General features: G+C 27.8%; 1 protein-coding gene across 3 annotated transcripts in view; it reads right to left on the bottom strand.

Annotated features, from left to right (window-relative positions):
• Nucleotides 1-16,766, bottom strand: part of LOC126737017 (uncharacterized) — an 87,351-nt gene that overhangs the window by 18,604 nt on the left and 51,981 nt on the right. For all 3 annotated transcript variants that reach the window (XM_050441699.1, XM_050441697.1, XM_050441698.1), the window contains exons 2-3: nt 11,365-11,500; nt 6,050-6,245 (exon numbers count right to left, since the gene is read on the bottom strand). In XM_050441699.1, the coding sequence (XP_050297656.1) occupies nt 6,050-6,245; nt 11,365-11,500 (332 nt within the window). The remainder of the gene's footprint in view (nt 1-6,049; nt 6,246-11,364; nt 11,501-16,766) is intronic.

Consider the following 16,766-nt stretch of genomic DNA (forward strand, 5'->3'; position numbering starts at 1 on the left):
CTTTCTAAAATAATACATTCTTTGAAACCGAGACTTTGTGTAGTCCCCTTTAGACTAAAGATCCATATTAGTTACTTCTTTTAATCCACAAAGATATTCTTTGGTTGATACACAACGTATGTCAACCAAAGAAATGTAGATCCTGAAATCTGAATCAAAGAAATAAATATATATTAGAAATATAAGTTTTTTTTTAGTTTCAAACAGTTAAATAAATGTATAAATCAATATTATTTAAATAAAATTAATGCATATTTTAAATGGATATGTTTTCAAATTCTTCATTTTCTATTTTCGACTCAAATAAGGTACAAACCAAAGGTAAAAAACAGAAAGTCAAAGCCTCGTTAAATGTTTTTAACAATTTTCGTAAGCTACGCGTGTTTCGCTCCCATAGGAGCATAATCATGTCTAATGAATGAATTATACATTTTACAGAAAGAACGCTTATAAAATATGGTAAAAAAATTATCACTTTTAGAGATCAATATCCTTCCTTGCAAATATTTCTTTTCAGCTTGCAAAGTCTACAAATTGCTTTTTAAACAACGACCAATTTAAGAATGCAACTAGTTACTCTATAGATAAGGCTGATTTCTGTACTGACTGTAATGCTACTTACCTAGAGAAATCGGCTGTCAAATTTCGACCAGAGCATACAGATTTAGTGGACAATTACTGTATTCTGACATATTTAAATCGGCGTTAACAAATAATTTATAGGCCTCCTCATGTAATTTTTCTTTAATCCAAGGAGCTCATATTTTACATGAATACTCAAAAAGTAAAAAACTACACGTATTACAAAAAAATAGAGATAACCAAAGAAAAGGCCCGTCCTTGTGTATGTAAACGATATTCTGACGTATGAATCTCACCTCATTTCTAACAACCTCTCTAATTGAATTTAAGTCTTTTAATTTTTTTTATTATTTTATTAGGTATATACTTGATAATATACGAGTAGTTAAGATTGGTTTTTAATTTTTCGTTTTGTTATGTAATCTGGTGACTTATAGATTAGACCCGTGCCTGTGAATCTTAAAGGTAATATATCTTTGCTGATCGCACCCTACTTGTCACATTTTACGATTTTATTTTTTAAGTGTTAATTTTTATCTAAGGTATGTGGGCCTAACATAACATTTGATTTGTTGTTATTTGTAATATGTTCTATGTAAGTGTAGTCTTGGTAAAAGCCTAATCATATTTTATTTTATTTTACTATAAAAACTTGTCTACTTTTTAGGCCTGAAACACCTGTAGCTTACGAAAATTACAAATATTTAATGAGACCGTGACTGTGTTTTTCATCTTTGGTTTGTTTTTTGTATGGTCTCTTAAAGAAAATAGATGATTTGTCTTTGTTTAAATAAAATGCATTATTTGCTGGTAAATAAAATACAAAACATAAGATCAAAGTCACAGATAAAGGCGTATATTAAAGTGACACCTATTTTGCCAAGGCAATATCACATCTAAGAGTAAGGTAAAAGATCATAAACGTAAGCCTAATCAAAGTCTGGCTATGGGCTCTTATTTGTCACCATAATTTAGTAAGGTCTTTAAGCATAATCTAGTGAGTATAATAATGAAAAGTTCTTTTGTCCAATGTTTGTCTTTTTATAAAATAAAAAATTCAAAGATTTCCTGAATTTGGTTAATTCTATGTATCCAAATATTATTTTCACATTATAGAAAGAGAATATTTAAACACTTTTTTTTAGATCTTTTTTATTCAGAAAATAAAAAGAAAGATTCACATTAAAATCTACTGAAAACCCTCAAAAACTGATTATGTAATTCAATTTTTTTCAAAATCTCGTACAGATTTGCTGCGTTTATTTCCTTCTTTTATCAATTGTTTAAAATCCCTCTCTTTAAATTGGCTTGTCAGAAGAAATGTTATAATTCCTTTTTCTTCACTAGGTCATTTTTAAAAACTCATCTCATCAATATCATTCAATACTCAAATACTTTATATACACATCTCATGAATAATTAGGATATAAAAGACCCCTTTCCAATATTAGGGGTTTACTCAATTATTGCAATTCTATTTGCATAAGACAGTCAAAATCTCTACAAGTATTCAGGAACACATGACCTGTTATAATAAATCTAAAGACTCTGATACAGTAGATATAAGTCTTGCATGAGTGCCTTAAGGATATTAAGCTTAATTTATTGGAAAAGATGGAAATTACAAAAATCAAGAAATGTCCGATTGTATCTTACATCAATGACTGTTTTTAACTTTGAGATACATTTAATTTTCAACAACTTGAATTTATTACACATGGTCAATGTAGAGACATGGTCAATATAGCCTAGTGGTCTAATAGTGTAATATTGGATCTAAGGACGCTGGAATTGATTGCCTACATCGACATACTGTTGTTTTTTTATTTTTTTAAGTTAATTTTATATTCATAACTCATTGTGGTAACCTAATCTAGTTTTATTGTGTATTTGTTTTTAAAATGAACTGTTTGTGCTTTGCAGTATTCTTCTTAATTTAATTTTTTTAGACAGCTTTAACTTCAAAGTAGTCTATTTTTATTAGGAGATAGATTTCGAAAGTAGATAATATATCCGATTAGGCTCACATTTGTGATTTTTTATCCAACTTTTAGATCTATTGATGCTCTGAAGAATAAAAGGCAAAATACGTGTAAAAAACTTAAAAAGTAAAGGAGTGTACGTTTGTCTGTGACTTTATTTTGTTTTGTATTTTAAGGTGTATTAGATCAATAATTTTTTGAAGTTTTTTTTTCATCAATAAAACTGTGCCTGGTGCTTTAATTATCTTGCTATTATAAAAAATTAGTACAAAGACAAAAAAAATACCAGAATAGAAATACAGAAGAAAAATTATATACTATATTGCTTAGTTGAAATACTCATGTTACAAAAGTGTCAAAATATAGTTTTCTTGAGTAAAGCTACATGATTAGATGGAATTATAGTTTTACAATAGTTGCAAATTATTTTTATAAAAAATATATTAGGTAAAACCCCACCTGAAAAAAAAATTATTTACGCTAAATCATTAAATATTTTAACCAATAATTAAACATAATATTTATTAATATTCATAATTATTATGATTATAATAATAACCCAATTACTTCTCAGTGGAATATACTAAATTAGATAATACTACTTGTTGAATTACCATGGAAAACTGCAGATAAAATTTTATATAAAATTTAAACTTTGACTTTCAATTGGTTTTCTTGTAAAAGAAATGTTTAAGATAATAATTTTAAATTATAAAATATAGAGATTATTATTGGTTTTCTTAAGAAAACAGAGTTTTTTTGGATTTGATACTATAACCTTCCTATAAAAATACCTCAGTTACAAGTTACAGTATAATATGCTTAAAATATGTACATAAATCATTTTGGTATGCGGATGCATAACTTTAATGGGTATAATTCGCAAATGTTTTTCTTTATTCAGACAAGGTGCACAAATAAATTTTCAATTGCCTTTGAGTATTTTTATCTTTATTTGGTAATTTTTTTTTAAAATTTTTTTTTTTTTTTTGTGTAAAAGAGATTTTGATCAGGACATAACTTAAATAATTATTTTATCCAAATTTGTGCTTTTAAGTCATATAAAAAACACTGTACATTCTAAATTTCATTTGTGTGTTTTAAGCTTAAACTAATAATTGCTTTTTTTAAATCTAATATAAATTTTATAATTAAAAGATGATTTTTATTTATTGACTCTTATTAAAAAAAATTAAATTATTTATAGAATATCGAAAAATTAACAATTTACGTTTAAACATAAAATTCGGGACATATGTAATTCTTTAAAACTAATGCATAACTTAAATGAATACTATTCCTAAATCTTAACTTATTATGTCAACAAGAAATCTTATTGCTTATAGATCAAAAATATAAACTATTTTTTGCTTATTAATTCCTATTAAAAAGTGTAATTTTTTATATGATAAATTATTAAAGAATAAGAAATAATTAATTTTTTTTAGTAATTTGATCTTATTGCTTGCAATTTAAAATTGCAATTTTTTTTATAGTTAATAATATATCTAGATATAATATTGCCATAAAAAAAGCTTAAGTGACTTCTATTATTTACAAATTGCGATCATTATATTCTTACTAATAAAACAAAGAATTATTCAATGAAAAAAACCCACCCTATAACCTTCACGGTTCGTTACAGTCCATATGCGTGCAAACTGCCAAAATTTTACCTTGGAAACTAACCCATAAAATGGTCGTTGACTCCATTTTGCGAAAATTGATATTTGGCAACACCCAATATAATCATAGCGAAGAGAGAAAGCTATCAAAATTCTGACAGTAATTACTATAGACGAGAACAATCGTACATAAATTTGATAATCCGATTTTGCGTTTAGATTTTGCGATTCGATTGCGACAACCTCGTCCTAGTTTTTTTTTACCTTAATGCTAATCCATCATACGAATTTTGAATGGGCGTCGATGAATTTGCACTTCAATTGCCGGCGAGACTTGTAGAGAGAACTGGTTATAGGCGGTTAATTGGAATTACTTAGTAAACAGTTAAATTAAAAAAATATATATATAGCGTTAAAATCAATGACAAACGTTTTTAGGGGATCTCACTATGTTTTATAAAAAATTGCTTTAAAACATTTTATCTTTGAATCTGAATCTTTGAATTTGAGTTTTTCAATTTTATCCAAAAAACCTGCTGCCATCATTCTATTTAACGAGAAGTTTAAATAAATTTATTAACCCACATTATTCAAGTTCATTTTTGAAGGTTTAATTTTAGAATTAACTGCCTATGAGGTTGGGTCAAGGGTACCAAACTCAAATTAAAATATATTTAAACAAGGAGATTCCATCTTTATTAGCATTTTATTCAAGGAAATAAAAACCTAAATCCTTGAAATACTGAAAGCGAAATTCGAGTGCGATATGCACATTCTAATATATATAAAATTAGAAAATAATTCCATATGGTTGGGCTTCAAAATTAAATCCCAAAATTTAAATTTTTAATTAAAAAAACCAATTTAACAAAGCCGATGAGACGTATCGGATCGTACCCGTAATTTTTTGGCACCCGGTCAAATATTTAAAAAGTCGCCAATGTCGCCATGTACAAATTGTAAACAAGACTTTAATTATCATTTTATTCTATTTTTTAAGACAGGCTCATTGCCATAAGGATTTTTTTTGAATGGCAGTAAAATTTTCCTTTATTACTCGATTGTCTTTCGGATTTAATTTTAAGTTTTGTTAGCATATATCCTTTTCCTTTCACTCATATTCAATAATCATTAATACTCAGATAATTAATAATCGCCGCTGCAAAACTGCACCTGTACAAAGTTCATTGATATGCGAATAATGATAGTTCGCCTTCACTGAATGCACTTTATCATGGTTTATAATAATTTAATCGGGCGCACTTGAGCCGTCCCACATTGAAATTTACTGAACCGAAATGCCTTAATCTTTACTGCTTGACAATTCAAGGATTATCTTATCTGTTAATGTAGCTTTTAAGGGATTTCTGGATCTTATATAATTTGAACTTTGTGCTGGATTTTGAACAAAATTATTGTCTTTTTATGGATAAAACGGAGAATATTATTACATACAATTTTATATTTTACATGAATATTAAGAGAGAAATAAAAAGAAATCTTTAAAATAGAACGAAAAATTACACCTTTTAAATTAGGAATAGGAGGGTGGTTTGAAATTAAAAAAAAAATCGAGCCACCTTAATAGTCATCTTGATGAAGGTAGGTAATAATAATAATGTTTATCTGAAAACTCAAAATATTTTGCAATATACTGATAGGTTTGCAGGATTTATGGGCTAGTGCAATCAATTAAGTAACAATAAATACGTCAAAATTAATAGAAGACTTGAAATGCAAACTTCATATCAATAATCAGTGATGGATCATATAATTTAGTGCTTTCATTATGAAGCAAATAATTTACTGAACTGAATTTATTCTAATAAAAAATCTCATATTTCCAGAAAAAAACCTTACCTTTGCCCCAGTTTTCTGCCATAACATCAAATTATCACGGTGTTCACTAGGTCCGGTGAAAATCACCGGAGTTTCTCGTACATCCAGAGCCCAAATTAGTTTATTTAATGCGTCGATGCAACCGTGTCCGCAGAATATGACTGCTTCGTCGTCTGTGGCGTTAACTGCCCCCCGAATAATATCTCTGGCCTCTTGTCTAGAAACAGAAACTTCAATTTATGCCTTATCTATTAACTTAAACAATAATTGAAGCGGTTCTCATTAAAGTATTAAAGAAAGCGAACAATCATACTAGTTTTTTAATGGCTTTGCACATAATGTATTCAGCCACTACCTATACAGTCTAGTCTATACAGGGTATAATTCTTAAATTAGGGTGTCTCAGCAAAACCGAAACAGGCATTTTCGGTGTAAAAATTTTTTTTTTCAAAAACCTTACTTTTATACTCGATTTTATTTTTTAATTTGCAAGGCATCGTAATGTCAGTAACCCCATAGGAGGAGGTGGTATGATTCCTAAAATCTTAAATGGAAACAAGGATCGTGTAAAGGTCTTTTAATTATGAATACAACTGCTAAGTTAAAAGTTTCTGCTATTATTTCTCTGGATATAAAAGCATTTCCAGATTCTGAAATTAGGAAAAAATTAAACACAGGCATTTTTAGTAATTTACCTATTAATTTCAATTGCATTTATTTCATTTTTCAAGGAGGTATGAAATAACCCCTAATATTTATTAAGTTAGTAAAGTTACTATATTCGCCAAAAACAGCTGCATGCATCTAATTTTAATGTTTTTTTCTTAATATGACTAAATATCTTAAAGTGACTGTGGCCTTCTTTTAATAATGACATCTTGATAAAATTCTAAGAAAATTTATTGATCTTGATTCATAATAAATAAAAAAATTAAGGAATAACTGCCTTTTGCGAGTGTAAAGTAGATAGATAAGAAAAGAAATACCTGCCCTCATGTTGTTTAAATAAAACAAGTTTATTAAATTATATCAATTTATTAAGTGCTCCAATTGAGCGCCTCCCACTTTAATACAAGAATAAAGGTTTTGTTCAAAACGAAGATATTTTCTAAAACTTCAGGTGTTATCTATTATTTGCCACTTATTTATGATCCTTTGGCGTTAGTCTTCCAGGGTTTCTGATTGGGAACCGTAAACTTTAGTTTTTCAATGCCCACCATAAAAAAAATCAAGTAGCGTCAAATCAGGTGACCTAGCTGGCCGTTCCATACAGGATCCCCTTTTTCAATCCAATGATCAGGAAATATCTTATCAAGCCTCACATTAGCAGCATACTGTGAAAGTGCGTCATCTTGTTGGAAAACGACTTGATCTTGATTACAACAATTTATAGTTGCTTTAACATTATTTGTGTGCTTGACAATTACCATTGTTGCATTTTCTCATAGCGATCCCTGTCAGTAAGTAGAGGATTTATAAAGGTAGACCATGTTATCATATGACTTCAAATGGCTCTAACTCGAAAAAACGAATTTTTAGGGATTCGTGTTCAGGACAGGTTCAGGACCAGTTTCCATAATTTTGCGGACTCCTTTGCATGTTTTTTAAAAATATAATTTTCTTTTAAGTACAAACCTAAAACTATACCTAGCCACCCAAGGTCTAGCTATAAAAAAATAATTCAAATTAATATTTTTTTCAAATATACATCATAGAATTTTCCAAAAAAGAACGTCTGTTAAAAGAAACTAGAAATAATGAGGTTTCCTTAACATATTTTATCAAAACTAAAGATAAACTTTATCGACTTTTAATAAGACCTTTTTAACAATTTCAAGGTTTAGGGTTCAAAATATACCAAAACGTTATATGTGCACAGTGTACCACCAAAAAAATATACGAGATAATAGGATAAGTAAGAAATCCATAAATGGAAGAGAAAACGTAAAAACGTTAAGCCTAAAACTAAAATGCGTCTAATTTCAGACTAACAAATCAGAACGACAATACTGACCAAATGACCTATTTATAAGGTAACTATGAAAAACATATTGTGCTGAAAACAAAAACTGATGTAAAGTATGACTATTATAGGCATTATTTACAAAAAAAATTACACAAGTTTGAATAGTCCTGCTACTAATGCCTGCTTATCAATCAAAAAAATGTAATAACTGCTAAAAATAATAATGATAATAAAGCTAAGCTGCTATGGATGACGCAAGTGGACAAACTTAAGGTAAAAGCATTTTTATGAATCTTTTAATTGCCAAAAAAAGTTTAGTGTTGCCTCGAGTCGAAGATTAATCAGCTTACTAACTTTTTAATTTTACAATCGGTAAAGGAAATTTAATTGATAAATAACCAAGGATCCTTACCACTTCATATACGTGAACAGATCGAATAAAAGCTCATCAATGATTATCGTAAGCTCTTTATGATAGATTCCGGTAATAAAACATTAATAAAACTATTTTGCGATTGGTGTTCCGGTTAAAATAAAAAGTTAACAAATGTACGCAAAAACTATACACAAAGTGTATGCTTATTTATAAGTTTAATAAGATGAACTCTAGGGTCAAGGAAATCTTTGGGCCATTCATTTCTACAGACAAATCGCAACTTTGGAAGAATAGAAACAAAAGTCACTATTTAGGTTCAAAGAAAGGTATTATTCAAGTTCGCAAGTATTCTTAAGTAATTAAGAAGTGTTTTACTAGAAACATGATATCGAATAAAATATAAAGCCTGCTGGATAATCGCATTTTTAATTTGCAGCATCAAATAGAATTAAAAGAATAAAAAACATGAATTCAAAAGGCTCAGCTGCAATATTTGTAAAGGGAGAAGTAAATTATAAAAGTAACGTCGCCATGAATTAATCTGTTTTAAAGAAAAGAAAGATTTTTTTTTAAATCTAAATTAGGAACCTATCATAAAGCAATGCATAATCGATCTGATGAAGTAGAAGATGAGAAATTCAGTATTAGGAGGATTTAGATTCTTAGAATTTAGGTTTTAAAAACTTGTGTTCAGAAGAAAATAAAAGCATTTTAATTCTTCATAACTTTTAAATCCTTCATATTATTATGCTGTTACATAACTCTTTAGTTCCATATTATTTTTACATATAACTATTTTTTTCACAGAGAAATATATTATTTAATAACAAATATTTAGTCAGTGAAATGTAGTAGTACGAAGTATTTAAATATAAAAATCGCGAAGAAAAATTTCCTAAATATTGTCGCTTTGATCTATTCTTATATGGAAGTCTATAAAAATTATTATTCATTTAAACTTACATAATTAAAAATTTAAGCGCCTTAATTTATAGATAAAAAAAGAAAATTAAATTAATGTAAGCCATGCTCATTTAAGTTATGCTTAAATTCACTGAATAATATATAACTTATGCATACAAATATTAAATTTTACGAGTTGCAGTTTTTACAAGAATTAAGAAAGCTCATGGTCTACATTCTTAATGTTTATGTTTAGTATACTGTATTATTTTTTTTAAATAATAGGATATGGTATGCAAAATTTATGAAGGTTAATATTTTTTTAAACTTCTTCAACCTTATTTTCTCTAAACTATCTAGGCATTTAAAATTTCTTTTTAATTTTCTACTATAAGTTGATATTGTGGCTTACATTATTAACTTAACATTATTTATATTATATTATATTTTTGCATTAACTAAATGAATTTTAGTTTTCTTTATTATATGAAAATCTGGCATATTAAAATTGGAAAAAATTCGATATTTAAATGTTTAGGCTTTTATTTATTAAGAACAGCTCGTCGAATCGAAGGACTGAATTGATCATTGATTATGTTAAATAGAATTTATTCCTAGTTTTATGAAGATTTAAAATTGAATAGAGAATGAATTAACAGAATATTGCATTAAAAACAAGTGGATTTTTCTATATATAGTATTTGCTTTTATAAACACATTTATTTAATAAAAGTATATTGATGTGTTTTGCCTTTGGTATAAAATTTCCAGGCAAAGATTAAAAGAGTTATAAAATTGACCGCGTCAAGTATCAAGTGCAACTGTGACGAATATTAAATAGACAAACTCCCAAATATTTCTCTCAAAGTAATTCTTTCGTTTTAAATTACTAATTTACTTAAGAGAGAGGCATTAAACTCTATTTGTTTATTTTAACATTTTAATCCAAAAGAAAACATTAAAAACAAACGATGTAATTGTTCATTATGTGACAAACAATGAAAAAAAATGCTAATTCCCATTGTGTAATTATAAGTATTTTGCATCTTTAATGCTATTTAACTTCCTGAATTTTAATGTTACCACTGAATTATTAAAAATCACGAAGTTACTCATCAAGGCTGAATTTTTAACAATTATTTGGGTCGTAAAAATTGACTATAATTTTATGTATTATTCTAGCATTACACGTTATACAATAAGGCAAGAGTTGTGCCTAATTTTATATAATTGCGTTTTGAAATTCTTTCACCGGAAATCCTTATTGTGTTACTATGGTTGCATCAACAGTAATTTGTTTATCTGATCTTTTAATGCAACTGCCTTTATTAATAAGCGAAACTGTGTAATAAAAATTAATCAATAAAAGTGCAGCATGATTGATGGATACTTAGTAAAAAATTACTTTGTATTTGTTTTTTTTTATATAAGTTCATCTTAATTTGTTTCGTTCTCACTTATTCTTACGTTAAATATTTTGTTTGCCTTTACGTGTTATTGAATATTAAAGTAAAAGTAATTTTTTAAACTTATTTTTTTTATGTTGAACTTGATCCTATGCAGAAATAAGTATTTTTCCTATTTACTGTTATATTTTTTCTCTTTAAAAGGACAAATGAATATTGACATTAAATTTTCTACCTGAACGAGTTTGCATAAATTGCCCAAGTGATACGTTATATCTAAAAATAGAAATGCAATTATCTTTACATTTTACCAAATCATTAACTACGTTTATATTAGATAAGTATGTTCGAGTGCAAATCAGATAAATATAATGATTGTTAATTATAATAAGGTGTTATGTAAATAGAAGTAAGAAATACTCTTAAGGAGAGATATTTCCTGAATCGTGATATAAGGAATTGACACGACTATAAATGTTTTTTTATTAAATATGTATTGTTACCAATAATTTACATTTTTATTTAGGTCACCTTAAATATAAACTTTTTGCGTATTAAATATTTCGAAATTTAAAAAATAATTTAGCCAGTAAATTTTGAAAAATTTAACTTTTGAATACTTGGAATAAGAGATTTAGTTTTCAGGTCAAAAAAATTTACTTAATTTCTTACGGTAAAAACTTACCTAAATAATGTGGTTTGTAAAGATGAAATGCTTGTTGTAAAATGTGTGTTGCCATACGTTGGGAGTACCTCTCGTAAAATGTATTCTTCAATAAATTGCAGTGATCTTCCTGAGGCGGCATAGTCACAAAACACAACTAAAAATAAACAAAAAATAGTATTAAATCTTATTTATTTTTAAAAAATATTTCATTTATACATAACAAGTACACTCTTATATAAGACTGACGCAAATAGTATATTAAAAAGCAATAAAAGATTGATTCATTGTCGAACTGATATTAATAAAAATTTGTCCGTAATGTTATTTGCTCTTAACGTAGGATAGATAATAATAACTTATTTATGAGTTCTCACTATAATATGTATGGTATATAACACATACCATTTCTTAAATATTAGTAATCCTTGCTCTATTTAATAAGCGGAATATTTTCCCCAGTTTCATAAATCTTATTGAAAAAAAAATTGATTAGATAAGTTTTCTATTTGATAAACATGTTTTCGTCTAGGGGAATATTTTATCGCAAGATAAAGAAAAAACCGCAAAAATCTAGATATCTGTCTCATAACTTATAAATATTCACTATTATGATTACGATACAATAAAAATTAAAAATTCGTTTTAAGAGTATTGTTTTATTATGTTTTCTTTAGTACTCAACTTGCATATTTACTCTTATCTGATTAAAAAATATTGTTTTCGGAATAAGTTTTATTTTTTTATTAATGTCTTACATAGCAGAAACATTTTCTGAACAGAAATTTTACAAAAAAAAGTAACCAGAATCATGTTATTAAATGATGTGACAATAAATTGAAATAAGCTGAGTATAAAAAGTGTATAAGCCTGACAAAACAAAAAACAAACAATAATATTATAATTGCAGTCCAGTCAAGATGATCCACGTGTAAAGAGCACAATTTAGTCAACCTCTTCTTTCTAGACAGTTGCCAAAGCAGAATACGAAGTACTTCTGATAAAATTGTGGTATCATAAAGTATTTGAACACATGGTACCACTATTTTCTGTAATCTCAGTAAGGCAATGTGTCTGTCTCCTTTGTAATTCTTCTGAGCAAATAATTCAGTTGTAAAAACAGAAGTTTCAAGTACAAACTGGATGGACACTTTCAGTTTAATCCACTTATATCTTAGATATAAGTGGCAGAAATTTACCACTTAGATATAGATGAAACACTCACTGCTAAAAAATTACAATAAATAATTTCAATTAATTTACTTCTAATAAATCGTTATAATATGCATGTAATACATTTGTGTAATTGGCTGTGCAGGGATTGGTATTGACATTTAAACATATTATTAGCTTTTTCTAGTTAAAACTAAATAAACCAGATTTAGTTAACACGTGCATCCCATAAGATATTTTCTTGCAACATTTAACCTCGTATAAAAACATTGCAGCTACAACAAACCACTTATTAAAAAGAAGATTTTTTTATGAGTTTAAATGGTTGTTTTATCGTTGAAAATTATTAACACTGCGGTTTAAGAACGTTTGTGGAAAAGCCATTAAATTAATTCGAATGCATCTAATTATTGCTTTAAGATTGTTCTAGATAGTAGGTTTTGCAATAACAGACCCTGATAAACTATTAAGATGTTTTTGTTTGAAAATGTGTTAAAGCTAACAGCTTTTCAATGTAAATATTATAGTAATTAATAAGATAAACGCTTTAATGCGTTAGAAGCATAACATAAGATGTGACTTTCTAGAAAACGTCTAAATATGGTTGGTGAATTATTATTCTTAATAGAATAAATACGTCTTTAATGAGGGAAATCCCCTCAGTAGCAATTTAAGTTGCCATTGTTCTATTACTAAGAAACAGTATGGGAACATGTATCCACTAATAGTCTATTTCGCTTTAACTTATCCTTGATCTAACGAAATTAGAGTGTATTTTTAGAAAAACTTAATGCTCCCACACGTAACCCAAGATTTATACGGTAATTTGTAGCCAAACAACTACGAAATAAAGTTCATCTACAAGGTGTATCATGATATAATAATGACTTATTATAGAAAAACAAACTTAGAAAATATAGTTTGTTAACAGAGTTTTATGCAAATTCCCACTTTCCAGTTTATTTCTAAATAAAAGTAAGCCGCTGCTAGCCTAACTATTTTTTTAAGATTTTACAACTGAAATAATACATTTCTCCTGGTGTCAATCTAAAATAGGCCAATGAATGGAGAGCAACCAAAACTAGCACGGGTTTAACGAACTTTACAAAAAAATTTCAGGCAATTAATAAGAAATGGGTCATGCCAATTACTTGCAAAAACAATTTACAAAACATCAGATGTGTTTGTCTGAAATCGACTGATTTTCCTGGTTTATAACTTCCATGTTATGACTTTGTATCTGGCAATTATAGCATTTTGATTTTATGTGTTTTTGCGGTTTTGAGAAAGAGCTTTGAGTTTTCAAAAATAACTTTTGTGTAGATTTTATTGGAAATTGGCTATAATTGATGTATTTTTGATGTCTGCTAGGGCAATCTTAACACTATTTTCAATTTAAATATGTTGTTTACTTTAATAATAATGATTTTCAATCTTTTATTTAAATAAAATTAGAAAAATATTTGATGTCTCTTAATTCAACATTTTTATATAATGATAGTGGTACCTTATGATTAATTTTTGAACACAAAAAATATTGCTCTTTAATTTGAAACTTTTACACAAATACTGTACAATTTCTATAAGAATTCGATATTTTTTCTAAAAATTATGCAAATTTAATAAATTGTAAATGTAATTTTTTCCTATAAGTCAATCTTGAAATAAACAAAACTTCTGATTTATGATTAAATTTTTAAAAAACTAAAAAATTTACGTTAGCTTGAGCAACAATAAAACATACAAAATAAAACCGCTTTACCTCAATACTATAATTTTTTTATACATTTGTGATATTTATTAAAAAAAAATTATTTTTAAATATATTTTTTATCAAATTTAAGGGAATTATATTTTTTCTCTTAGCTAACCTAAATCTAAAACTAAATTAATTTAGCACTTAATATCAATTTAAAATTAATCATTACGTCAGTATATGAAGAAAATACTTAATTTTTTGCGTTAGTAAAATATTTTTTAAGACTTTTTTAAAATATTAATAAATAATAAAAAAATTAGAATGCTAAAAAGTTATTTAATTATAGTATAATGAAAATAGTTGCCTTCAATAAAATATTTAATTTATTTATTTTTTACTAAAACTTCACTTTGTACATACATAATGTTTTCAAATAAAAAAATACTAATATAATTCTCGCTTAAGAAAGAAATTCTTGTCCATTTTAGTTATGCTTTATTTCGACCTGAAATATGCTCACTCTATACAGGGTATCCCTTAATTAATTGGACATAGATTAATGTAGGATACCTGACATGAAAATAAACCGTTTGAGCTCAATATCGCTTAGCAAAATGTTATTGGTTTTCGTTCTACAGGCTGTTAAAACTAATTTTTTACCAAACATTTATTGAAATATTTTGGAATCCAATGGACAGATTAACCTAAAATTTGGCGTACTCTTATTATTTGGGATGAGGAACACGAACATGATATCTATTTTCTTATTACCACTAGATGGCGCCACATACAAGAACATTGAGTGATTAAAATGGTCATAACTTTTTTGACCTACCTGTACGCACATTTGCGAGTGAAAATAATAAAACAGCATTTAATTCTGATCAAAAAAGGTATACTTCTTTGATCTCCAAAAAGTAAACCGTTTTCGAAATAAACGCATTTTTGTATTAGGTTGCGTATGAACAATTCATTATCGGAGTTTTACAATGTAGGCTTTGCCTAGGATGAACACATCATAACTACGACCTGTCAAGGTGAAAAGTATTGTTGTGTGAAGTATTTTTGCCTAAAAATGCCGCGTCACAATGATTTTTCTAATGCTCAGATGCAGGATATGGTATGTGTATATGCTCAAGAAAATTTTCGTTTCGAAGAGCAGCGCATCGTTATTTATGTAGATCTGTATCCGGATAGAAGGCAGCCAAATCATCAAACATTTAAAGCGTAGTACGCTAGATTAGGCTAAACGGGCTCATTTCATTCAAAAAACGTAAATGCGAGAAGACCAAGGATAATTGGAGCAGATTATTGAAGATGAAATTTTGGTTTGTGTTATCGAAAATCCTGGAACCAGCACAAGACGTATTGAGGCAGCCACTGGTGTAAGGAAATCTTCGGTGTCCAAAATTATACACCAAAAAAAACTGTATCCGTATCATTTCACTCCAGTTCAAAATCTTCTACCTCAAGACTTTCCTGCAAGACTCCAATTCAGTCAATTTTTAAGAGAGCGTCAATTGAATGATCCATTTTTTTGTAATAAAATATTATTTACGGATGAAGCCACATTCACAAGGAGAGGTATTTTTAATTGGCGTAACAATCATATCTATTCGATGGAAAATCCTCTTGCTTTCCAAAACACCATTTTCAACATGAGTTTTCAATAAATATTTAGTGTGGAATCTTTGGGGATTGTATTGTGGGACCGTTTGAATTGCCAGCTAAGCTTAATGGAGAACGTTGTCTAAATTTCTTGAGGAATGATCTACCCATTCTTCTAGAAGATGTGCCCCTAAATTTAAGACGTGACAGTTGGATATATGCACGATGGTGCACCGGCACATTATTCACTGCAAGTCAGAAATTACTTGGACGAAATTTATCCTCATAAATGGATTGGTATAGGTAGTGAATATCCGTGGCCTGCGCGTAGTCCCGATCTTAATCCCTTAGATTTTTATTTCTCAGGCTACTTGAAATCACTTGTGTATAAAAATAAAATAAATAACCGTCAGGAATTGTGGCGAAAGATTGTGAAAGGAGTCAATACCATCAGGGTCCAAGAAGAATCATTGCTTGCAGTCAGGCAACCTAATAAAAAAATGCGTTTATTTCGAAAACGGTCTACTTTTTGGAGATCAAAAAAGTATACCTTTTTTGACTAGAATTAAATGCTGTTTAATTATTTTTACTAGCAAATATACATACAGGGAGGTCAAAAAAGTTATGACCTTTTTAATCACTCAATGTTGTTGTGTGTGGCGCCATCTAGTGGCAATGGCAAAATAGGTATCGTATTCGTGTTCCTCATCCCAAATAATAGAAGTACGCCAAATTTTAGGTTAATCTGTCCAGTGGATTCCAAAATATTTCAATAATTGTTTGGTAAAAAATTAGTTTTAACACCCTGTAGAACGAAAACCAATAACATTTTGCTAAGCGATATTGAGATCAAACGGTTTATTTTCATGTCAGGTATCCTACATTAACCTATGTCCAATTAATTACGGGACACCCTGTATATTAAAAGATATATCTGATCTTT

This window comes from Anthonomus grandis, chromosome 6 (assembly GCF_022605725.1).
Source record: "Anthonomus grandis grandis chromosome 6, icAntGran1.3, whole genome shotgun sequence".
NCBI lineage: Eukaryota > Metazoa > Arthropoda > Insecta > Coleoptera > Curculionidae > Anthonomus > Anthonomus grandis.